This window comes from Penicillium hispanicum (assembly GCF_028827665.1).
Source record: "Penicillium hispanicum strain IBT 35686 chromosome Unknown utg000001l_segment0_segment0, whole genome shotgun sequence".
In the NCBI taxonomy this organism is placed as follows: Eukaryota; Fungi; Ascomycota; class Eurotiomycetes; order Eurotiales; family Aspergillaceae; genus Penicillium; species Penicillium hispanicum.
In genome coordinates this window covers 4761986-4786740 of record NW_026623193.1, presented here as the reverse complement: position 1 = coordinate 4786740, position 24755 = coordinate 4761986, and the positions used below count along the sequence as shown (strand labels likewise).

The window sequence follows — 24755 nt, the reverse complement described above, 5'->3', positions numbered from 1 at the left end:
ATGCGCCAATCGTGCGCCATGGGACCATGGCCTGGCGCGATCGTGGTGGCGGAATGCCCGCTTTCCCCCAGGTTATCCAGCGTCCACGAGGATGAGGGAGGGGAGAGAAAGAGACTTGCTTCCATGGTCCATGGGGTCTTATCATCCAATCACTATAGGATGGGCCACTTTGGAGTGCTGCACGGACGCTGCTGACAGGTGCTAAGTTCTGTCAAGTTGCAGAGGCGAAACCAAGCGACTCCTTCCGAACGAGTCAACTAGAGTCCTTCTCGATTGGGGTCAAGCCATCTAGGAAAAAGAAAAGCGTATCGGAGTTGATCGGTCGTGAAGTCCCCCATCCACCCTGTATGTACTGTACATACATATGTACATATGTGTTGACGGGGGGGAGGGGGAAAAAGAAAGGAAAGAAAAGACAGAGAGAAACGAAGGGATCACGACTCTCTGCATGGGATCGCGATCGCGGCCGCATGAGTCTCCTTCGCCCCTCACTAGTTCCCCAATTAATCTCTTTCAGTCTCCATCTCTTAATCTATGCATTCCTCTCTTGTCTCCCCCCAGTCTAGCTCGCAATCCTTTGTAACTCGGTCAAACAAAAGAGACCACGGAAAAGGGGGGGCCAAGGCATGCGAGGCTAATTCTTAATGACCGGGATGCTGATGGATGTGTCAGTCTATCTAGGTACCATTCGAGATTCCGCATGCCTCCGAGGTCTCGCCTCCCCTGTCTCTCGTGGAACGCGCATACTGACCGTAGTCCGTACTTTGGGCTCAACCCTCTGATTCAATCTGAAGGAATGAGGCGGAGACTCACAATCGAGTCGCGTACATCTGCTTTACCTATCCATCTACACCTCCCGGTACATTTAAAAAAAAATTGAGGGACTGCTCCTCCACCATCGCGTCGCCACCCGGTCGATCCAACCAGTCGTGGCAGCCTCAGCCCAGATTACCATCCGCCAAAATAACCCCTTGGTGTCCGCTTCCATCTCGTTCTCGCCCTTTCAAGTCCCACCCCAAGGCGTGGCTGGCAGCCGATTTGCTGGAGTTATGCAAGGCGGCTCCCAGATGTGACAGCGCGCGCGTGGATCCACCTCAGCCTGCTTGGGCTCGAGCCATGCGATCGTCGCCTGCGTCGGTTCCTGCCGGTGTGGCTGCGGCAGGGGCTCACGGCGGGCGTTCACACCACCCAGAGGGCGTCCCAGGTCGATCAACTCGGGAGATCCGCGTCCATGAGGTCTTCTGGACGTTGGAAGGGCTGCCTTGGTCTGCTCGGCCCCTCTTCCGGCTCGCGAGGGGGATCGGTGTGTACACGCCGATTTCTTCACGTCCGAGTGGTGTTCAAGATGATCATCTTGATCCGGCGGTTCGAGCAGATCGAAACCAACTCCGGCACTTCGGACCTGGACGTTGCCAGCCAAATCAACAGCCATGAGACGTACTGCAGATCCCGCGCCCGTCAAGTGATTCATTCGGTTGACCACAATCGCGTACGTCGTAGTCGTATCAAGCGTGCCAGATCACTAGGCTCCCATAAATATCAGTTCGTCAAAGGCATCACCTCCTCGGCTAATGTTCTCGCGCTGTAGCGACTTGATGGCCAGCACTGGGTCTGCTCTACCTATCGCCAGAACAGAAATCCACACTATCCCCTGGCTACTGAATACATGAGTTTATACGGTAGCGGAAAGCATGGAGAAAACCATCCAGCCGAGGAGATCAGTTTATGTGTTTGCCTCGACCTTCTCTCTCCGATATTGCGGTGTTACCGGAAAGCTCAGCCAGTGTGGGGTATACAGGTACAATGAGAATCATCGGTACCTACAGTAGATATTCTAACCCCAGTGGCTTCGAGGCGCTCTGCAGCTCTCGCTTAGCGATGTATGATACGACCTGGGAATAATAATATATCGAGGTTCCGCTTCCGCGATATGAGCAATATTTACAATGTCTTGGGCGAAGGCCCAAGTCCCATTTGCACGTTAGTTAGGGACCATCCGCCATCTGAAATCACCCACACGTCCATTACAGCTGGATGTGCCCGATGTCACACCAGGTCGTATCTCGTTGGTGAATTGCCGACGTCGGGAGTGTCGCTCCGATGACGTCGCTCGGCGGGGGGTCAAGCCCGCCTTCGTTCTTCCTCGCACCAAGTGACAATTGCACTTCCATCCACTCCAATTCCGCTCGTGTAGGTCACTTCCTCTCTGTGCTTCCACTGCACTTTGGATTTTGCTAACTTCTCCAGGCCCTAACAGTCCGTCGCTGAACCTCCACATCTCTCCCCATCTCGTGCCCCTCCCAAGCTATGTCTGGAATCAGTAAAGCGTGTTGCTCGTTCGTTCCCACAAACGTTTCCCCGAGCCGACAGGATGGAGTGACCACTGACAATGGCAATAAGAATCCCACCAGTGGTGTCCAAGGGATACCAGGCCAAGGGCACTTATCAGACGATCAATGGCCTGAAGACTTGTGCGTGCGGGGAAATGAAAAGGCGCGGTTGGGTGGCTAATCTCCTTCATAGATGTCACTGGTCCTGAGTCGGCTTCGAAGGCCATCCTGGTCATTTATGGCAAGTTTTGAATTTCTCCACGAGAGACCGAAAGGGAGGACTGCTGGCTAACCTCTCGGACGTGGTTGTAGACATCTTCGGTTTCTTCGACCAGACCATCCAGGGTGCCGATATCCTGGCCACCGCAAACGAGCAGAAGTACCGAGTGTTCATCCCGGACTTCTTCGAAGGCAGCCCGGCTGATATTTCGTGGTACCCGCCCACCACAGACGAGCACAAGCAGAAACTTGGCAACTTCTTCTCGAACCAGGCAGCGCCACCCAAGACCCTGTCCAAGATCCCGAACGTGGTCGCAGAGGCCAGCAAGCTCGGCCCGGGTGGAAGCTTCCAGTCCTGGTCCATCCTAGGCTTCTGCTGGGGTGGTAAGATCGCCGCGCTGTCCGTCGGCGTCGACAACACGCTCTTCAAGGCGGCGGTGCAGTGCCACCCGGCCATGGTCGACCCCAACGACGCCAAGACCATCAATGTGCCGTTCGCGATGCTGGCCTCGAAGGATGAGTCGCCCAAGGATGTCGAGGCTTTCAAAGCCAACCTGCAAGTCCCAAACCATGTCGAAACCTTCCCGACTCAGATCCACGGCTGGATGGCAGCTCGGTCGGATTTGGAGAACGACGAGGTGCGCAAGGAGTACGAGCGCGGATACAAGACCGTGCTGGATTTCTTCCATCAGCACGCGTAAATAGCGATGCACTTTGGGTGTTGAATGGCAACTCCCAATCAATTGAGATCGGTGATGTGCACTAGATCTTCCCGACCAGTAATGAATCTCTCGAGTCTCACAACGTGCTCTCGGAGCAAGCGCAGTATATCATCACCAAACCGTAGACGTGAGTCGTAGAGCGACGATGGCATTGCAAGAGATCCACTCAGGCCGGTATACAAATAGCTCGATCTCTCCTCTCCATGTAGGGCCCGCACCTATAGTTCGGACTAAACTCGGCCTCTGCACCTCCCGTGTTAGCCGTGCGCTTTTCCACGGTTCCGCCACAAGCCGAAGACTACACCTTATCTTGATCAACCTCCACGCTGCTTCAAATTTGGTTCACACTCACACGCGTGACGGCACGATTACAGTCGGTCTACTTTGATAGTACACTTGTCGATGTCGTTCCTCTTCGCCCGTCGTCGGTCCTCGTCAGAGGTGGGTTCGTCGGGCCATTCGGATGAGGGTTCTAGACAAGCGACGCTTTCGCGTCATCCACCATCGGGGTCTCATCCGAACGAGTCGGGCATCTTTCACGGTTTATTTCGCAGACGAAGCGAGAGCCAGCTCTCAAGGGATTCGCCCATGCCTGCCCACAGAACGGTGAACAGAATATCCACTTGAATCTAATACACATTGACTGACATATCACGCCCCAGAGTCAGACAACTATATCACGTCTTAAGACCAATGGAGTGTCCAGACGAGAGACAAGTAAGGATCGAAGTCGCTCCAGCTCGGCGTCCTCCGCCGTCAGGGCTCCAGGCAGCCCGGAATCTCCCTCTGCAGTCGCCCATGGCGAGCCGAAGCAGCCAGGGAACATCCAGGACTATTTGGAACTAAGACTGGACGAGTCGAGTAGTCATCTAAGAGAGATTCCTGATGATGCCGCCCGACCACCAGAAGGTGAGATTCTGACTAAAAAAGACATCAAAGCCATCCTTTCTGGCGCACCTCACTTCTTACTCGAGAGGGGGAAACATGGTCGGTGGTATCCGCAAGTGATCTTTCCCTGGGATGAGCACAACCCGTCCATCCAGCGTATGTTGGATCGAAAGCCACTTCCCCATCCATCTTTTACTCTGTGCACTCTACACGCCCATCTTCCCGTGCCGGATGACTGGGCTGTAAAGGGCGGCGTGCCGAGGTCATTACACGATTGGCGCCGAACAGGTGCCTGCAAACGAGCCACCTTCGACGTTGGCGTGTTTGAGGTGCCTAATATGCTAGCCAATAATGGTAGAGAGCCCGGGACCGTTGGGTTTCGTCACTTCCTCGAGCTTGCAGTTGCAGATATGGTTCGATACACCGGCCCCGAACAACCCAGAGAGTCTCCAAATATGCAACGACTTTCCTCGCTCCCTGCAACTGAAGCTTTTGAGCTAATGGACAATTACACCAAACCGTATTCCCAATGTCAATCGGGCGCTGTGTTTGATCGTCGCCGGCTCATTCAAGAGGGCCCCGCTGCTTGGAAACGCATTGGGGTGCGAGACATCAACCTGCGGACTTTAGTTCACCGTCTGAATCAGCTACGGCAACTCCGTCTTGAAGTTCTGCGTGATGGGTCAACTATCACTATCACGGATGTTGAGACACCTCATGAACTACATAACATTTTGCATACCAACTTTCTTCAATCCCATCCACCTCCCGTGGATCTGGTGCCTGGACATCCCGAGAGCCTGAAATCCCAGATCAAAACGTTGGCAACTGTGTTGGACACGCCAGGGGCATGGATAGACTTCAGCCTGCCAGAATGGCGTTTCCGAGCCGGTCAGATCCTGTGGGAAGCACCACCACATTCAGATGGGGACTGCATCGCCTCAAGTGTATCAGGCGACGGCAAACCGCGCGGACCATGGGTCAACCCTGGCATGGAGCGCAAGTGGCTGCTTGTTCAGCTGTTACTTGCTGCCGAATTAATATTCCGTCTTGATGCTTTTGTCCGTGTTGGTATGTTGCATGACCCTCATGGTGGTTTGATCACGGCACAAGAACTCCATCACTTTGACAAGCTACGAGAAGGAAAAGTCAATTGGGATTTGATCGTGGTGCGCCGCTTTCTGGACAATCTTGAAATCACCTGCGAGTCGACAGCTAGTGGGGACTCATCGGTTGGCCCCGGCTTAGGACGGGACAAGGTCTCTGGGAAACCTCGCCGCTTTTCACTATTCGACTCTATCAGTCGCCGTGTTTCATCGACTACAGTCCCGGATCTGCGGTCTGCTTGGCAGTGCCAGATTGGCTCCTCCCATGTCCGACAGCAACTGGAAGGGCTATATGTCTTTGCGGAGAACATCGGATGGCCGAGAATTCACTTACTCAAAGCGGCCTTGGAGGAGAAGTTACGGAAAGGCAATGATTTTATCCTCCCAGCACTGGACACCGAGGGCTGTCCCGGGCCAGGGAGGGCTTCCATGGAGCCTCTAGTCACCAATTTGGTCAAGGGCGACATGTACTCGCGAAGCCAGTCACTGCGTTGTGTCAAGCTTCGCAGTACTTGCCCCGAACATGGCGATCCGCACGCCTTTGATACCCTGGGCTGGATCTCCCGAAGCTGGCTGTCCGGGCTTGTCATTCCCGGAGAGTCAATCAGCCATCTCCTCATCGGCACTCTGTTGGAGAATGACGCAGATGCGCTGCGGCAGTTAGGGCCAACGGTCAACCTCCACGGCGGCTTTGTACTCGGCGACCATAGCTGGTGGAGCAAAGCATGCATTATTGGGCGTGTCTTAGCGAGTCTCGAGGGAGCTAGGACTTGTATGGGGTGGGTCGGTAGCAACGTGCCTCCCCGCGACGCCAACACGCTAGAGACATGGGGAGATGGCTGGCTTGAGATTCCAGTTCTTGCGATGTCCGTCTCGTCTGGCCGCCCTCGAATTAAGCATGGTGCAAAGCTCGCACTGGAGTCATCGCCACTGGGCATGGGAGATATCACCGCAGAGACCTTTACCCTGCCGACGGATCCACCAAACGATCGAACGACATGTACCGTGAGCCTGGAAGTGTTGACCTTGTCTGTAGCCGCTGCGAGCAAGCAAGGCATCACTACCAGTGACGAGACGTCCTTGTCCTTCTCTCTCCACGACCCAGACACCGTAGGATCTCCGACTACGGCTACTTTCCCACTCAAGTACAACGTGCGTTTTATCTCCGCTCATGAATGCCACGCACCTCGTGGGTTCACATCCCAGCATCAAAATGAAGACTGCCCCGTCCCGAAGGACAACTCCAAGACAGCAACGCCGGATTGTCGCCAATACAAGCGATTGTCAGCCCATCCACTACACCGATCCTTCCCATACCAATATATCTCGTTCAGATCCCTCCCTCAACGGCCTGCACCAGAGACCGTATCTGGAGCGACCCCCGTGGTGCTGGTGATCGACGCGCGCGGATGTCGGACCAAAGAGACCTTTGTCCGGGCTTGGTGTGCATCGGTTGGCTGTCATGCCATCATCGGGCGAACGGGGAGAACGTGTGTTGCGTGTTGTGTGCGGGAGGCCAGGGCAATGGATGTCGCGGTGGTGGTACGGGTGGGAGAATAGATAACGAAGTGCACGGTCTGCTGCGACGCTTCGTCCCCCGTCAATGGATTCAACGAGACATTAACGCAGGTGGCCTCAACCGTGACGGGGATGTACAGACTGGCTCTGTCATGCCAATTATGGATGGACACATACACGATGTGGATAAGCGGATGATGTCGGGAGGGAAAACAGCATCGGAGGCGGGGGTAAGCGAGGAATTGATAGTCGGTACATACTCGCTAGGTCGCCAGGGTTGGTCGGGGATGCGATCCCACCAATAGTCTCAGCACCGGCCAAGTCTTTTTTCAGTTCGCTTCATGGAATTGAATTCCGTCTAGTCCCAGAAGCGCAATCACCGGCCTGGCAGACGAACGTGTGAGCACTCACGCTTTCCTACAAAACCCGACGGTGTCCCTTGGCCTTCACATCGCACTTGTCCATCCACGATATCACTCGCGGCGGGACCATGCCCCCTTCAATCTCTTTCCTTTTCTTTTTCTCCGGCATCTCGATTGCCGAGAAAAGGACTCACATCGCTGGGAGAAAGGATGACATATCTTGGTCCTTGCAACGAGGATAATAATAGCGAGGTACAGTCGGAAAAGATTCCAGAATACCACCTTCCATTGCCAACCATGTGAATCACAACAAGCAGCGAGGCCCATCCAACGTCAAAGCAATCTGATAGGATCTCAAGGGTGGGTGGACCAGGGGGGCGAATGAGCATCAACCAAGGGCAGAGGAAGGAGGACGCGTAAGGCAGGTTACAAGTGAACGCGAGACCCATGACGAGCAGCCGAACATCGCCGCTTCGAGTCAAGGGCCCGAGGATGGTGAAACAACGGGGTCCTGATGGATGGGAGCCAGTGAGATCCCTTCATTGCCACTCCACTCGGCTGCGATCGAGTTTCCCACCGGAGGCGATGACACTTGAGATCCCACACTATGCCGCGACGGGTATGGAACAGCACTCGGGCGAGGTACAGATATCCTGCCAAGCTGAGACGCAGAGCTGAAAGTCACCACGGAGCTAATACTCCAAACTCGTTTCAGGTCCGAAGGATGCATTGAGGCAGTGCTCCCAACGCTCAACCTCACGACCGGGTTCCGAGTGCAGGATCTCGCATCCCAGGTCCGGAGCGCCCGTGATTAGAATGAATAGTAATGGTAATGGTAATAACCATGGCTAAAAGGCAAAGAGAGGGAGAAAAATGGCTGCCTGGTAGCCCCGGAGCGGTCTAGAGTCAACGCGGTGTTTCCCCACGTCAGACGAAGCCAACTAGAAGCAATCATAAGGTGAAATCAAGAGGCCCATCTGAGAGATACATGTAAGTAGAGAAGAGACCGAGACCAATCAGCCTGGTTGTGTTGCTCTGATTTCAAGAATGGAATGGGATATACTTCCTCCGCTTGTATAGATCGACTTAGGATGCCACGCACAACTTGATGTCCGAGACAGGTACTGGGTCAGCCCTGGACCCTGGTTTCATCGAACCGATCGCTGACGTTAGGAAGAGCTCGCTTGGGTAAAAGGAGTCGTCTGCACGACTCCGATGGATCTCGCTCGACACCGCTCTGGGAAGTACGAGGTACCTCGGCCACCGTACCTTCGACCGCCTCCATTGCGGCCTTTTTCTCTTCCCCCCGACTGGCTACCGCGTGTACACGCAGACACGAGCCTAATGCACGACGCAAAAACTCCGGACTGCCAGATCTATAATCGCGTGCTGGAGACTCGCCGCGTCAACCCATGTCCCCCAGCTACAAATGCACCCCGACCTCTCAGGATGTCTCCCTGCTGCGCCGGCGCCCAATCAGCTCCGTCCGCGCTCGTCCAACACTCGGTCTCGTCGATCTTCTACCAGAGCGTGCTGGACAAGAGGCGACTGCGGGACCAGAGCTGAGCAGATGCGCCTCTGAAAGGGCGGTCGAGCCAACGCCGGCGTGCTCAATCCACGCAGCAACGATCAAGGCTTTCGAGGCTGCGGGTGGTGATTGGTTGCCGATATTACTCTCTCTACATGTATGTACATACATCCGGTCAACACACCACACGATGAAGATCGCGTCCCACCGTCAAAGGCTCCAAAGCCACACTGGCCTGGACACGTTTCTCGCCTCCCAATGCAGCCAGTGGGAGGCCGGCGATGGCCACCCCCTTTTCGATGCCACCCCCTCCCCCTCTTGCTCTTCCCCTCCGAGCGGAGCGAAATTGGCACTTGAAGATCCAAACAGCCTGGTTAGGCTTGATCCCCTTTGCGCGCTGGGCTCCATCGCTGATCGCAAGCGCCTCCTGCTCCATGCCGGGTCTAGGTTCGTAGAACCTTCCCTTCTGCTCCATGGGCTCCATTTAGGCCCCTCCATGGAAGCTCGCTTGAGGCTTCGAAGAACAAAAGAAGGCCAATCCTGGAAGCTCCTTGCCTGGTGCCGATGGGTGCCAAGAGCATTCCGTAACGCGCTACCTCGTTGCGACGATCCTTAATCAAACCTTGACGATGAAGCCCCACATCCACGATGCGGGTCCTTGTTACAGAATGGCAGCGGAAGACACGATCGCGCCTTTTTTGGCCCTTCTGGATGCACTTGCGCTGGTATGTGACAACCCTCTCCAGCCGCTTCCGGTGATTGGCCCACGCCTTCTTCAAGCCTTTCGGGCGCGCATCCAACTCGGGCGTAGTTCAGATTCACATTGCGGCTATGCTCAGGAGTTGCTCGGTATACTCCGTGCCCTTCGCCCTCCCCTCCTCAAGGACAAGATCCGAGTCAGTTTCGGGTATTACTGTTTCGGCTCCAAAAGCCACCTCCTTGTCCAGGCAGGATTTGTCGGGGGGGGGGGGGGGGTCGATAGGATGGAGATTGACCTGATGGACCGGCGCCTCCCATCCAAGGTACACGAGCGCGTGTCCTTCCCGGATGGTACGGGTCTCTAAACGGGCAGCGGTTGACTAAGGCGAGATCGCCCTTCTCATTGGCGAGCCAGCGTTGACATGGATCGTGGAGGTTTGATTTTTCTGCCAGAACGCCCAAAAAAGAATGAAACCCCCTTGGTGGAAACCAAGGGTCAGGTTTCTAGAAAGCACAAGGTGGCGATGTCATAAACACGCACTAGATAACTAGTTAACTAGTTGACGGTATTACACTACGCCCCGAATATGGCTAGGATTCAAACAAAACCAAAGTAAAAGGAGGGGTGAGAGAGGCTCAGCTCACTAGTAATAATAAGATGAAGAAAGAAAAGAAAAAGGAGGGAAAAGAAATAAGAAAATCAAAAAATTAAAATTAAAAATTAAAAAGAAACGAGGGGAAAGGACGCAAGATCCATATGGCGTGCTGTTCTCAGTACATAGCTATATATACTCTCTGTCAGTACGGAGCCAATACACATCAGCCGTGGACCCTGAATTGCTGTTTTTAGAACCCATCAATTTGGTGGTTCGTTCCTGAAATGTGAGAGAGAATAATTCGTGCACCACTTCGTCCAAAAATCATCACCATCATCCCTGGCGAGAATGGTGCTACAGCACTGCAGAAGCTTCATCCCTTTCGGTAAGCCCTCAAGGTTCTGAGTGATCACCCTCTAGAATGACCAAAGACAGAAGGTTCTTTAGGAGGCAGCAATGGACCCTAGGAACAACAAGCTCATTGGTTCCAGCTGCCGACCCAAGCTCTCATTGCCAATCAGCCTGCCGGGGCTTGAGGGAAGAATTCTCCAGTCCATCAAGGATTGACAGGTATGGCCTCCTGATGCTAAACTCGAAGGGGGTGCTACTACCAGCTTCATCCACTTGGACCCCACCGTGTCAGGGCTCCCAGACCATGGTTCCTCGTCTCTGCCTCATTTGCCATGAACTGGCCCTGGGGGGTCTCGTACGCAATCAGGGGCTTCTGGGGCTTCTGGGGGGGTTTACCTAATCGGGGCATGAGTGGGTAGGAAATTCATGCGACAACCAGTGGTACGAGGTGGTTTATAAAAAGAAACTCCAAAGAACAAGAAAAAGAAGAGAAAAAAAAGTCATGATCATTTCATGCGCGTTCTAACTACGCAATATAGTGTTGTCGGTAAGGGAAAGGGGGAAGAAAAAAAGAAATCAACAAGGCATGTCACTGCCTCGTGAGGAAGTTCATCCCGGGGGCCCCTGAGTTCTGAGATCATCGATAGTGCTTGACAATGACCTGCAGTCGATTTGGGCTAAGTCGATACATCCGTCTTCGTCCTAGTGCCGCTATGGTGCAGAGCCACTTTGTTCCACGTATGGTGGGATATACATACACTGAGAAAATAAAATCCAAAAAAAAATCCCAATAATCAAAAAATAGGCTGGGAAAAACAAAACCCAGCGTTTGGGCGTTTCACCCCGCGATTAGCTTCCTGCCCTCGTCGAGTCTATAGCACATTCCTCGATCTCCTCTCTCTGTTCAACACCACAATCCACTTCATACACTCCTTTGGCTCCCTATTTTATTATTTCGACCTTTGCTCACGCTACAAATCTCTTGCTATCGTCTGATAGGTCCCTACGGATCTCATACTGGCTCCCGCGATACCCGTCTACATACGTCTCTCGCCCACCTCCCACGCCCACGCACCCCTCAACACCCTCCCTTTCATGAAGCACTCTAATTACTCTAATTCTCATTGATTAATCTGCAATTACTGCATTTCAACTCGGGTTCGTGGGCCCCACTGGAATCCAATCCATCCTCGACTGTCACGACCGTCCCTCGTAACGGAGCGTTCATTTGCCGACCAAACGCTCACGCCGCGACGGCGGGCCTTCCGACACCTTGCGACTGCCAGGCTACTCTGAAACGCGCGCAATATCATACCTGGATCAGTGTGGCGCAAGGTGGACCAGGACAACTACGGCTGTACTGTCGCGCGCAGCGTCATTGTCCCGGGCCAATTCTCTCACCTGTCTGCAGTGTCTGCATGGCGAGTCTTCTCTTGACTTCGCATCTACCCCGGATCACATCTTAGAGAACGAGAAGCCGTTTCTAATCCCCAGCCACCCACGGAGGTTGCGAATCCCCCCGGCCTCCTTTGCTGCGCTATTGATGCGCCTCGGGTCGGTGCGGTGATAGGTTCTCGCTCGTGGGAGCTATGCCCGCGGCTGTCGAGGTGATGGCAACAACTCCAAATTCACAAAGCGCCATGGACAGTTCAAGCAATGATAAGAAGCGCAACAAGCTGGGGTACCACCGGACGTCTGTCGCTTGTGGTGAGTAACCCCCCCCCCCCTTTCAAAGGCCTCCGTCATCCACCATTCGCGTTGAATACGCTCTTTTCTTATGGTTCTGGTATTGCACCTTGTCGCTGTCGCGCAGTGGCGCAAAGTATTTGGATGCGAGCGCTAGAGGCATAGTCAGGATAAGCACGCGATCAAGGTGCGGTTGCGCTGATGCAGCTTCTTTATAGTGCATTGCCGACGACGGAAGATCCGGTGTCTGGTAGCGGCAGACGATGCGCAAGGACGGTGTGAGAATTGCATCCGGCTACGAAAAGAGTGCCAGTTTTTCCCAGTCGATCAACAACCGCCGGTAGAGAAGAAGTCTCGGCCTAATTCGAGATTGGAAACACAACCGTCGGACCGTTCGACGACCACCCCGATCTCCTCGCCACCCACCAATCTGAATCCCGAGCCTGTCGACGCCTTCTACCCGTATGCACAGATCCCATTGAATGCCTCGCCAAGCCAGGAGATGGCCGCATTCAACCCCAGCGCTTTTGCCGGGAACCCCATGTCGAACTTCGCACCAGGTAGGTTGGACATCGACAGTCAAAAGAAATCGGCATTGCGCCCACGTGCCGCTCGAGATGTTGACTGGCATTCTCTCTAGAACGATCCATTGGGGCCGGTGAATTCACGGGACATCCGACAATGGAGACTGGAGTGCCCTGGGATGATTTCACGACGATCACAGACCCTCAGATGTTGGCTACGATGACGGCAAGCAAGAGTCAGATGATGAACCTGTCCCCGAATGTTTGGAACGTGGGGGCCATGCAGTCTGGACTATCCCCCAGTTCGTCCATATCCGGCGCGTCTCCCATGGCTGGTCAAGCGCAACCTATGAATCCAGGGCCAACCTACGCCATGCAGCCTGATGGGACAGTGTGGCAAGTGCCACCACCGCAACCATCAAGGGCAATGAGTTTTCCCGGTCAGAACGACATGAGCTCGTCGTATCCAAGTCCTTTCCAAGGTGAAATGGCACCAGATCTCAAACGGAGGATGACTACGCCCGCGCAGTCTTTTTCCGCCCCGACAGTCGGCGCGCAGGCCTCTCCCATATCAACCCCGGAAATGCAAGCACCGCCAGGGTCCGTTCCATACCCAGCGCAAGCCGGCATGGGATTCACCCAGTGGCAACCGATGAACTCCATGTCTGGCATGGGCGGGGTGCCCTACCCAATGTACGGTGGCGAAGCCGTGCAACAGCCGCCTTTTACCACCAACCCCTCGCCGATGGGCCATCCGGGGGCTCCAGGGCAGTCGGGACCATAACACCAATCCCGGTTGCTTTGCTGAACCTTTGTTTTGCCTTGCGGTCTTTATCGACAATATTCCTTCGGTCCGGATGACTTTCACGTTCTATACAAACCACATTCCTAGATGGCTTGTTTCATTTCTAATACCCCGTGGGAGATACACAATTCTTGGCTTTTCTTTCTTCCCTTTCCTCATCCATCTGCGTTTTTCTTTTTTTCGCCTCATCCTCATACACCGTGGCGGGTCTGCTTCGCAGCTGGTCATTAGCGGGCGCAAGGGTTTTCGGGTGGCATATTTTCCTTTGGCATGGCCTTTGTTTTCATTTCCCGTTACATTTCTTTTCGCTCCTAACTTTTTTTTTACTTCTCTATTTCCTTGCTTGTTGGAATGGTTTGCTCCATGCCTCGGAGGATGTCTTATCCTCTTGTGGATGCCTTTTCTTGCCCTTGGGGTCTGAAGATCCGTTTTTTTATTCTGCACCGGAGTATCGTTGCACCTGGCTTTGGAGAGGTTTCTATTTTCAAGCATCATATAGACTTCCTTTGGACTTATGTTTTTTGCTTCCTTTTCTTGCTCAGATTTCCTCTCCTCTTTTTGACGATTGATACACATCTCTTGGACATTTTCCATGGCTCGGCCGTGTCTATTGGGAGTTATCAGGGCCGAGGTGGCGGCGGGAAGCTGACCTCGATTGATGGATGAAACGGCGAAAAGGAGAAACGTGAAAGGACAATTGGCCACGGAAAAGCGTGATTGATTGATTAATTGATCGATCGCTGCTTTTTCTTGACCGGGGAGTTGGTGGTTGCGACAAAATCGACGCTACGAACCACCCGCTCTCGCCTGATACCAATACCTCCGCGACTTTGATGCCACGACCTTTGTTTGAATCATCGAGCGTGCTTTCTGGGGATTAAATACTGTACATTATTACATTCAAGACATGGAAATGGGTCTGCATGCTACTTGATCATTGAAGCGTATCTCTTTTACCAAGTCTGGGAAGAAGGTGCCCAGAATGCACCCAACCAAGTTCTCACACTAAAGTACTGAAACATATATAGCAAGGATTTGTTGGAGAGTCCCTTCCAGGCCCAAAAGCCTATACCTATATATAGGGGCCGAGGACCGTCTAAGATTTATACATAGTAGGGTTATAGGTAAGTTGCTACCCTGGATATTTATCTTACCTGACTCGAACTTTCCTCCTGGTGATAGGGGACGACTGAAGTAGGTAACTATAATTGAAAGTCTCGGCCAGTGCTGATATCAGATAGGACGACCCCCGGGGCCTAGTAGTAATAAGATTGGAGATTGTCTTTGCAATTGGAGGACATTTAGTTCCCCGCTATGTAGTCACCAAGATACAGGATCAACGAATAATTGGAGTGATAAGGTACGGTATTTTCTATCTGGCCGCGGTGCCATCTATTCCAATTCATCAGTGTTCGGCCCGTCGACGCATCCCGTTGATAGAGGGATCTTCTCGGTCCGGATTGCATTATCCCTATCAGCGAAGAGTAAATGACTTAGGAGTAAGATCAAGCAATGCTGATAGCGATAGTGTGCTAATTGAATGGTAACATCAACGTGCGTTGTGATCAACCACATTTTGTACATATAGGAGTATCATATGCAGATAACCGGTGTTAGTCTTGCTCGACAGATATACTTGATGAGAGCACGCGCGTTGGACTCGAGGGCCTTGTAATGCCATCAACCCATCATGGCTCTGCCTAACGTGTCAACAGTGTCTTCTTTACATCAAGAAACTGATCTCGTTGCAAAAATTGATCACCCGATACCTCAGTGCTCTCCATTGGGGTAAGCTACTGTGTGTATGATAGCCCCGAGATAGGCGTACCGATCGGTGTAGGTATAGATAAACTCGCTGCATGCTTAATCCGCAAGGGGTCCAACCCCGAATGTGACGGGATGATAGGAGAACGGGGCCAATCAATGCAGAAACAATAAATACTGTGTATCAACAGCCTGCGCTCCGAGGAGATGGACGCCGTCCATGTCGCCCGACCGGGATGTCACCCTGTGAATGGCCTTGAAGGTTCCTGCACAGCCCGAGCAGCCCCCTGCATCCCCCGAGATATCGATGACGTACCGTCGAGGCGGCTGATACGATTGCTCGTATCTCGATCACGACAAATGTAGACAAATCGAAAACAGGACTATCAGTCATATCAGAAGTCGTGTAAGGGGCGAAAATGCATGAAGATAAGGCCCGGCGTGTTGACAATCTCACAATTGCGACGCCGCACGGCGAGGATCATGCGGAAGATCCGTCGGAGAAGAACTCTGGGGTCAGAAGAATCTGGAGATAGCATCAGTCTCAAGGAAGCGGTGTGAGTTATCAAAGAACGCCTCTTGGTCCACAGTCGACGCTGGACCGGCCCCATTGGGTCCATGATAACGGAGATCCTTTTGGAGGAAGGAGACGCTGTAAGGATCGACCATCTTTTGGGGCGTCTCTGCCAGGGGCGTATCTTATCTCGCTCGAGTCAAACACGTTCCCCTGAGGCCGAGATATGCAGACTTATCAGCCAGACCGCTGGACAGCTGGCTTTGGGTAGCGTCACGCCTTATCGAGACGGTGTTGGGTGATAGTCGCACGCTCCGTGGACGCGCTGGGATTTCGACAGGTATATATAGGAAGGCATGGAACCGCCAGTCTCAGACTTGGCTTTGGAGGGTTCTCTCCTCCCCCTCTCCCTCCCCAGTCCGACCTCCCAACTTCTCTGTGGAAGATTCATAGGGACTCGAGGGATTCTTCGATCTCAGCGGTGCAACAGTCGGGACGAAAAAACGTGGGTTGCCCGGCGGGCTTTCAGTATGTTACTTATGTGCAGTGTCGAGTTCTTGCCTCCACGCTCCCTCTGCTCCCTTCCGTCTCCCCCTCAATCCCCCTCTTCTCTGCGGCTGCCTCGGGCTAGCAGTCCCATATGAGATGCATCAATTGCGCCCGACGCGAGAGAAAGGGAATTCTCCATAACCGCAGCAGCCGCACCGAAAAAAAGGACCGAAAGGAACAGCTCTTCACTGTCGCTGTTGGAGAGTGGGGGTGAGACGAGACCAGGCCGAAAGGACAAAAGTACCACGCTTTCTCGACGAAATGATTGGCGAGCTCAGCTGCAGTGCGCCATGGCGCACCCGCAATCCTTGTGCAGTCTGGCAATAATTGCCCGGCATGGATTTCTTGGGAATGCACTTGGGTTGGCTGGGGCTGAGACCTAGCCATCCCGCTCGGTAGGGCACGATCATCTTTCGCCACCAATGCCCCGGCACCCACCGCAGCAAATCCCCTTGCAGAGACACGGATCGTACCATCAACAATGGAGCAAAGAGACTGCACTATGATACGACGCGATCTCCACCGATACCGTCATGGGCGAGGAGAGGGGGAAGGCTCTCAGTACGCTCTATAGGAGGTTTCGGCTGGGAGAGTTGATCGGCAGCCGCGTCTATCAGCAATGACCACGGCGAATGACTACCAGCTCATCGGCGGTCTTATCTGGTCATCCAGTGTTGTGGATGCCCCGATTTCCGGTGGGCCTCGTGGGGTCCAAAGAGGCCACAAAAAGGAACGGGCCAGAGAGATGATTGGAGAGGTGGCTGCTCCGACTTGTATCTGCCCGTTTGCCCCTTCCGCAGCCGGGCGTCCCAAATGCTTCCCTACATTGCCTGGAGTGGTCGAATCCTCGAGTCCTCGAGTCCACCAGCTCACACATGGATGGCAAGATGGCAGCGCACGCGAGTGGTGAGTGCGCCTGGGGTTTGGTAGCTACGGAGTTCGCAGCAAGATGACCGTTAGTGGGTGGCAACGAGAGCCAATCAAGAGGACGAGAGGAGAGATTTGGGGAGGGGGAGAAATTCAGATGCCAGACGACGAAACCAGCGGGCTACATGCAAGCCCAGAATCGAGTTCGGGAACATTGAGTTGTTGACGACTCCATGTTGATTGGCCCGTAACTTGTTCGCCCTAGGCAAGGGTATACTTTTCGTGGGGCGTACCGGGCGTACCGGGCGTACCAACACGTACTTGGGAGACGTCTTACTGCGCCCGTACCGACCTCGGGTAATTTAGGGATGTTTCTCTCCGGTGAGCTTTCGTCTTTTTTTTTTTTCTCACTGCATGTTTTGCCTCTCACTGTTTTTGCCTTTTCACTTCCAGTATGGAAATTGGCATTGTCGTTTCGCCATGGCCAAGCCTAGTATTCTGTGAGTTTCCCTCGTTGCGCGTCGTACTACGGCTCCGTCCCGCACGGAATCCTCTGGGTTGCCCGTGTACGAGGCATCTAGGTCGGATTCTTTCCGTGGGCGTAAAAGCCCCGGATGGGAAGGAAGTCATGACTAGAGTAATCTATATAGACCTGTAGAGTACGCTCGGCCATATAACCTGTCCATATACCATCTCCCCTTTGCTTTCACCCCTTTTCTCTCGTCCAGCTCGCTTGTCATCCCCCAAGCTGGATATGCATCGGGTTGGGTCAAGCTCCACCGCGAGCAACGCCGAATCCACCCCGAGCTCCATCTGGACATGCTCCGGGTCCGATCTGAGGTTGACCGAGCCCATCCCACGGGTCGAGGCCAGGGTTGTCCGCTCAAAGCCACCTGCGGGCGAAACCACCACCTTTTGCCTCTCGGAGTCGGCCCGACACAGCGTATATACGTACCTATGTAGGTCCCGGTCGTTTTATTCGATCGGGGCTGCGCGCAACGAAGAGGATTCCCCCACAGGAACGAACGAGGGCCGTGCGAGCATTTGTGGCCTGGACACAGGCCACGCCGATTTGTGGAAAACGGGCCAGAGTTGTTCTAGATGAAGGCTGCACGTACTTTACTCTTGGGGGGGGAGGCCTTGGCGAAAGCCTCGAGAACACACACTACGAGAGTGTCTAGCGCCTAGTGTAATGTCTAGTGGCTTAGTGGCTAGGATGATACCTAGGTTACCGGCCTCTTAGTGTCTGTGTAGAAGCTCCTTTACTTCCACGACTTGCCGCAGGGAGCGGGAGTGGCGTTGAAGGCGCATGAATCGTGTATAGTCGAGCGAAGCGCCGGAAATCGCTGGGGCATCCGGTACCTGTAATACTGGTACTTCATACCTCGCAGACTTCCCGTCGATGTTGCGCAGAGCAGTGAGGGTAAGAGACTCGAACTTCACATCCCATCCTCTCATATGGTTGCCCTTTCCCTTTGCTTTCCCCTTCCCTCTCTCCCTCTCTTCCCGTTACTCTTCAATTCCCTTCAGTTTTCCTCTCCCCCATCGGGAAACTCGTCTCGTCTTCGTGGTCCCCGCCTCGGGACGACGCCTCTCGCTCATTATTCACACAATCCTTCCGCTCCTTCTGCCCCCCCCTCCCTCTCTCGATTCTCGTGTTCTATATCCATCTTCCCCGTCCTTCTCCCTCCAATCCCACTACATTCGGGGCATGAGCGTCTGGAGGGTCTAGCCCCCCCCTCCACGACTCGACTCGACTCGGAAGGACACAAGTAAAGACAGTCGGTGGGCTCCCATTACCACATCCCCCATCTCCATCGTGAGTGACTTCTCACCGTCATACCCACCTGAAAAAAGAGTGTGTGAGAGAGAGAGAGAGAGCATCGCCGGTACTGACGTCGGTGCTGACCCCGGTCGCTGGTTGCGCCGCCCAATCGCCTCGCTCCGGCTGCGACGCGATCACCATTCCCGGCCAGGGTCTCGTTTACAGCGGGTAACGGGGGAATTCCAATCCAAACCGCCTTTTCTGCCACCCCCGCCTATCCTGTATCCAGACTGGATTCTTCCTCTCCTCCCCCCATTGCTCTCCCCTGTCTGGAGAACACCAAACGGCCATGGAGGGAATCAACCATGGAGGCCATGGGGATGCCCAACCGCACCACTCCGCGATGGCCTTCCCCGGTATCGACTTCGAGTCGCACATGATGTCCGACGACTTCTCTTTCGACTCGCCCTTTAGTCCGACCAACTCCACGGGCCAGGATAGCATGCTCCAGGATCCTATCTTCCCGGAGTGGAAGACCGGTGCCCCGCCCGCTGGCGAAAGCCCCGACGAACTGCAGCGGAAAGACCCCTTGGCGGCCCAGATCTGGAGGCTCTACACGAGGACCAAGTCCCAGTTGCCGAACCAGGAACGCATGGAGAACCTGACTTGGCGGATGATGGCCATGAGTTTGAAACGCAAAGAACGGGAGCAGTTGGCTCGGTAGGTCCGCTCCGATCGGATACGTCTTCCCTCGGTGAAACGGATAGCTCACTTTTTTGACCCTGCAGTGCCTCGCACCCCCATTTCGATTCCACTAGTCCCGCCCCCAGCGGCATTGCGCAGTTGCGTCTGTCCGACCCGGCGTCGACAACGAACTCGAACTCCAGCATGAACCTTGATGCGACCCCGGACCCGATGAATTTGGACGATTTTATAGTTCCCCTCGACTCCCCGGCCGACTATTCCTCCCACCCGGCGGCGGCCGACCGACACTTCACCGCGACCCCAACAGCCTCGATCCCGATCAAAGCCAACAAAAACCACCAGGTAGCCGACTCCGCCGTGGCCGCCTCGTTCCCTCACCCGCCCCAGGATAACCGCAAGAACAGCGAGTTCGGTTACGTGCCCCGTCGAGTCCGCAAGACGAGCGTCGATGAGCGCCAGTTTCACGCGGGCCTGGCCGTGCCCACTCGCAAGCGACCTGCCGACTCATCGCCTCAGGTGCCGCCCGTCTCGAACGCAATGCTGCCGCAGCATTCGGACCTGTCGGCCGGGCTGCCGGATTACTCTCTGGATCACCATTCCTCCGGCTTTGCAATTCCTAGCAATGGAAATATGGGTGGTCCTCGTCGCCATCAGCACCACCATACCTCCTCCGGTATTCCGTTCAGTCTGGATACCTTTGGAGTCGGCGGCGGCGAGGAGAGTGGGATCAGCTCAGCTGGCCCTTATCAACAACACTTCACTTTCTCTCCGTCCGACTCCCCGATGACTGCTAGTAACCCATTCTCCAACTTATACGCTCAAACTCCGCTGGCCTCGTCTCTCAACTCGACCGAGTTTTTCTCACCGCCTCCGTCGGGCTATCAGTCCGCCGTTTCGACTCCTCAGCCTATCTATGAAGGTGAGCAGTCGATGTTCTTCTCGGATGCGCCATCGGCAGAATCTCAAGCCCAACGCCGCATTCCCACCTACCTGCAGCAGCGATCGTCGAACCTGTCAGCGTCGCTCCAGCCGCGTCACATGTACAATACGACCACCGGAGAATACCATTCAACGGGTGCCGTCGCCGGCCCTCCAACAACGATGCACCACTCGTCCAGTTTCTCTATCCCGCCGCCTCAGCATGTTGATCCATCGCAGGTGCTCGGTCCCGGGGAGTATTCGTCCACAGCGCCCGCCAACAGTATGTTCACATTTGCTGGAGATTCTGATAATGAGGATGATGAAGCTACTCCGTTCGTTGAGCGCGGGGGAATCACGATGCCCAATGCCTTTTCGATGGATGAGGCGAATGGGGACATGAATGGTGGTCTGGCGTGGGATACTGGGTTTTCAGGCTCCGTCCAATCCTTGCCAGGCTTCGGTGGGCAGCATCGCAAGCATGTCACGATCGGCTCCACGGAAATGATGGAGGGCCACCCTGATTGGCATCACGGTGGTAGCGGTCTGGGCCGCGCGCACGGCTCAGCTGCCTCCGTTAGTGAGGTGCGCAACCGGGAACAAGATCCCCGGCGCCAAAAGATCGCGCGTACCACTTCGACCCCCAACGCTCCTCAACTACTACGACAGAGCATGAATGGCACTGCAAGTGGTCCGCCAACGAACCATCCCTCTCCCAACACACCACCCGAGTCTGGTCTGAGCAGCGCCGATCCATCGCGCCCAGCGAGTCCGGGTGGATCGAAAAATGGAGACCCCAATGCTGGGCCGACCACCTGTACAAACTGTTTTACTCAGACGACTCCCCTCTGGCGCCGCAACCCCGAAGGCCAGCCCTTATGCAACGCTTGCGGTCTGTTTCTGAAGCTTCACGGCGTTGTTCGACCGCTCTCGCTCAAGACCGACGTCATAAAAAAACGCAACCGCAGCAGCGCCAACAGTCTTGCCGTCGGCTCGTCTCGTTCCTCTAAAAAGTCTTCTCGCAAGAACTCGGTTGCCCAGGCCCCGTCGAGTGCGTCTCTCTCTCGCCCGACACTTCGCACTGCATCTGAATCCCCACCCGCAATGTCCGGATCCAGTGCACCGGGCAAACCCGGTGTGGTGCCGATCGCTGCAGCTCCGCCCAAGTCAGGTCCGCCGGCTGGTGTTGCTCAGGCTCGTGCGGGTGTACAGGTGGCACCCAGACGGCAACGTCGTCTCGAGAAGGCACCGACCGGATCTGATCTGGACACAGACGAGAGCCCCAAGGCGAGTGCACCCGCTAGTCGGTCGAAGGTGGTGCCTCTGGCCCCGGCCATGCCCCCAGCGGCTGCCAATCCGGCCAACCACAGTATTGCCGGCGGGCAAGGAGCGAGCCAGGAATGGGAATGGCTCACTATGAGTCTGTGACGGGTCTTTCAGCACCCGACTTGTTCTTATTGTCGATGTCTCGGTGTGACGGGGCTGGCCACCGTTCGTCTAACCCCATCCTTACACGACTAATGCCTTCACTGGTGGTCCCACATGGCTTTTTGCGAACTTATACTCATTTGATGCCTGTTGTTTTTTCTTGATTCTCTCTATGTTACGTGTGCTTGATGATCTGTGTGATTTGATTGATACAATCGCGTCTGTCCGAACCCCGAGCTGTTTTTTCTGTTGTGTTTTGTTTCTGTTTTCTTATATGTGCAGCTCGGGGCCGGGCAGAAGTGCGCATCTCATGTCTTTTTTTTTGATTGTTCCTTTTTTTCGAGATCATTACTCTTCTCTTCGTCTTTTGATTGCACTGCTGAGCAGACCCCGATGTCACGGGTTGTCATGTCTCAGCTTCCTTATTTAGATTTCAATTTGACAATGATCCTTATTACACTTTGGATTTGCATGATTCCTTCTCGTCAGCCCCAAGTCTGTTTATCTGTACTCTCTCCTGACATCACAGTGAGAACAAGAACAGGTGACATCACAATTTCCAGCCCCTCTCAATGGACCTCACGTCATGTCGACGAAGGGCTGAGATGGCGTGTACACGTGGGTATTCCCCAACCCTTGCAGCATCGTGCCATTATCACCCATGCCCACAACAACTCCCGGCCTTTCTAGACTAGCATCAAGTCCTCAAGCCCGAAATCGTCTGACAATGTCTGGATCTGGGGTATGCTCCTGCTCGCCGAATCGGGTGAAATGCCACCCAAGAGTACTGACGGGCTGTCAATAGGGCGATATTGCCAACACAGATGGTGTGTCTCGTTTACGCTTGCCTGGCGTCCATTCCGCAGCACCTACTCATAACTCGCAGAGGCCTCTGAGCCCATCGACACCAGCATCAGCCGGGCAGATACCTTCGCTGATCGTGCCCGAGAAACAGCCAGTCAAGCCCGAGAGAAAATAGCGAGCCGCCACGAGCCCGGTAGGTATTCAAGTAGCCATAGCGCTGTGACCGTGAACCGAAAGACATGTCAGACGCGGTTCCCTACGGTGCACTGCAATTTCCACGGCGGGAATATCTCGCGACTAACCTCCTAGATGGTGTGTCTGTAGGCCAAACCAAAGCTAGCAGTCGTCGTTTGTCGGATACACCTACTAGTGTGCGGGATCAAACGGATGGATTTGATCTTGAGGCGGCGATGCAGGATTTGGCAGAGGAGTCGATGAAGAAGAGCAATTCTATGCTGCAGACTGCCCAAGAAACGGTGGCTAAGGCGTTGGGAGGGGCCTCACGAGGTGAGTTAATCGAGTTGACGGTTGCTTTCTGCAGTGGGTGCTTCTCTGACTGATCCCAACCGGTAGGCGCCGATTAGGTCGATTGATCTGGAACCGCTGGGACTGGAGGGATCGGAACGACGCCTCGGTCCCGTGGGATTTACACAGATACACGGGAATCGAGCGTGTCGATAATATGATTGGCAATCTATCAAGGAGGAAAAAATACACTGTTTCCACAAGCTCTTCACAAATCCTGACGACACGCTGCATGTCGCTTGTTGTAGTCCCGCGCGCTCCTCAAACCAGCGAGATGCGCCACGGAGGCAGAGTGATTGAGCCCGGTGATACAGCGTCGAGATGGACAAGCATAGGACGGCCGTCGCGAGCTGTTGCGCTACCACAATCCCATCCAAACTGCGCAGATCGAGCTCACCCACCACTGCCCCATACGCCAGGATCACGCCGGGCAACAGATGTGAGTATATATTGCCCGTCTCATTGTGCCAGTAGCTCCAGCTCGCAAACGAGCGCGACCACGAGGCACTCGGCGGTCGATAACCGGACCGAATGAACGGGTTGTGGTCAAACCAGACCGGCACTTCGGCGTGTGACAGAAAATGCATTCCTGGGCTGAAGCTGGTCTATAGCGAGGTGGAGGAGTGCAGGCCACCGGGGGAACAAATACGATGGAAATACGATAAGAATACGGTGAGTTCACGCACGGGGGGGGGGGGGGGGGGATAATAATAATCAGAGCAGCTCGCAAGCGTGAAAGGGAGGAAGAACTTAAGGTCAAAGAGAAATGCGGACTCGGCGATCGCCTTCCTGGATAGCAATAGCAACGGCCATTATACACTGCGGACCAGACAGGCATCTACTTATTTCCCAGGCTCAACCGGCTCGGGCATCCAAGTCGCGACAAGCTACGGTCGACTCTCTCCCGCAGGGTGATTGGCCCTTTTAGGAGACCTGGCCAGCGCTTGTTGGATCCGGGGTCTTGAACAAGAGAGATCATTGCTGTTCTTGTTCCTGAAATTTGGCCGCGGGTCCTCGCACCAAGTGGAAGGGCATATGAATTCGCCGCTCTTGCGCAGAGCAATTCCGGAATATAAAACATGACACACGGCGTTCTGAAGAGACCACACACAGCCCTGCTTGTGTGTTCCAGTCCGTCGACAGCTAACACATGACAGATGCTGGCCTGCTGCTCAAAGAACAATACCACGCCATTTGCCATTCGTGGTGGCGGATATATCACCAACTCTCGAGCCGCTCACAAACACGTTCGAGTATCGATCAATGTACCAGTGATCCTGTGAGCTTGACGGTTCACTCGAGCTCCTCAAGGGATCGAAGCAAAGCATTGCGTTCTCGATATCCATGCATTGCAAAATAAAACATCGCGAATATGCACGACACCTCTGTAGCAAAGACAACCTCCCCGTCGGTGTGATAGTCGCTGCATTGGCGTCCCCCCAGGTAGGGGAGCAGTATATCAAAGCATCCATAGCCAATGGAAAGCAACCCACAGATCATGCATACGGATTGTGCGCTATATCTCTGGGTGGGGCAGAGCATCACCTCGCTGGTGACCGCCAGTGACGATGATGCGGATGTG

The 24755-nt window shown here is 54.4% G+C and overlaps 7 protein-coding genes across 7 annotated transcripts; 5 read left to right on the top strand and 2 right to left on the bottom strand.

Annotated features, from left to right (window-relative positions):
• Nucleotides 1-1003: 1003 nt before the first annotated feature.
• On the bottom strand, nucleotides 1004-1432 carry N7459_001798 (uncharacterized protein; the record flags this gene model as incomplete). Its single annotated transcript, XM_056940983.1, has 1 exon — nucleotides 1004-1432. The coding sequence occupies one exon, from the start codon at nucleotides 1430-1432 to the stop codon at nucleotides 1004-1006; it is 429 nt and encodes a 142-aa protein (XP_056805263.1).
• A 957-nt stretch (nucleotides 1433-2389) lies between these two features.
• On the top strand, nucleotides 2390-3250 carry N7459_001797 (dienelactone hydrolase family protein; the record flags this gene model as incomplete). Its single annotated transcript, XM_056940982.1, has 2 exons — nucleotides 2390-2471; nucleotides 2598-3250. 2 exons carry the CDS (start codon nucleotides 2390-2392, stop codon nucleotides 3248-3250), a joined length of 735 nt encoding a protein of 244 aa, XP_056805262.1.
• A 423-nt stretch (nucleotides 3251-3673) lies between these two features.
• Nucleotides 3674-6825, top strand: N7459_001796 (uncharacterized protein; the record flags this gene model as incomplete). Its single annotated transcript, XM_056940981.1, has 2 exons — nucleotides 3674-3712; nucleotides 3934-6825. 2 exons carry the CDS (start codon nucleotides 3674-3676, stop codon nucleotides 6823-6825), a joined length of 2931 nt encoding a protein of 976 aa, XP_056805261.1.
• Nucleotides 6826-8621: 1796 nt separating this feature from the next.
• Nucleotides 8622-9157, bottom strand: N7459_001795 (uncharacterized protein; the record flags this gene model as incomplete). Its single annotated transcript, XM_056940980.1, has 2 exons — nucleotides 8622-8693; nucleotides 8858-9157. The coding sequence occupies 2 exons, from the start codon at nucleotides 9155-9157 to the stop codon at nucleotides 8622-8624; spliced, it is 372 nt and encodes a 123-aa protein (XP_056805260.1).
• Nucleotides 9158-11908: 2751 nt separating this feature from the next.
• N7459_001794 (putative C6 finger domain protein) lies at nucleotides 11909-13313 on the top strand (the record flags this gene model as incomplete). Its single annotated transcript, XM_056940979.1, has 3 exons — nucleotides 11909-12026; nucleotides 12224-12565; nucleotides 12646-13313. The coding sequence occupies 3 exons, from the start codon at nucleotides 11909-11911 to the stop codon at nucleotides 13311-13313; spliced, it is 1128 nt and encodes a 375-aa protein (XP_056805259.1).
• A 5829-nt stretch (nucleotides 13314-19142) lies between these two features.
• N7459_001793 (Nitrogen regulatory protein nrfA) lies at nucleotides 19143-21844 on the top strand (the record flags this gene model as incomplete). Its single annotated transcript, XM_056940978.1, has 2 exons — nucleotides 19143-19513; nucleotides 19612-21844. 2 exons carry the CDS (start codon nucleotides 19143-19145, stop codon nucleotides 21842-21844), a joined length of 2604 nt encoding a protein of 867 aa, XP_056805258.1.
• A 727-nt stretch (nucleotides 21845-22571) lies between these two features.
• N7459_001792 (uncharacterized protein) lies at nucleotides 22572-23232 on the top strand (the record flags this gene model as incomplete). The annotated part of the gene is made up of 5 exons (XM_056940977.1): nucleotides 22572-22586; nucleotides 22650-22671; nucleotides 22731-22841; nucleotides 22886-23155; nucleotides 23222-23232. The coding sequence occupies 5 exons, from the start codon at nucleotides 22572-22574 to the stop codon at nucleotides 23230-23232; spliced, it is 429 nt and encodes a 142-aa protein (XP_056805257.1).
• Between the last annotated feature and the right edge of the window lie 1523 nt (nucleotides 23233-24755).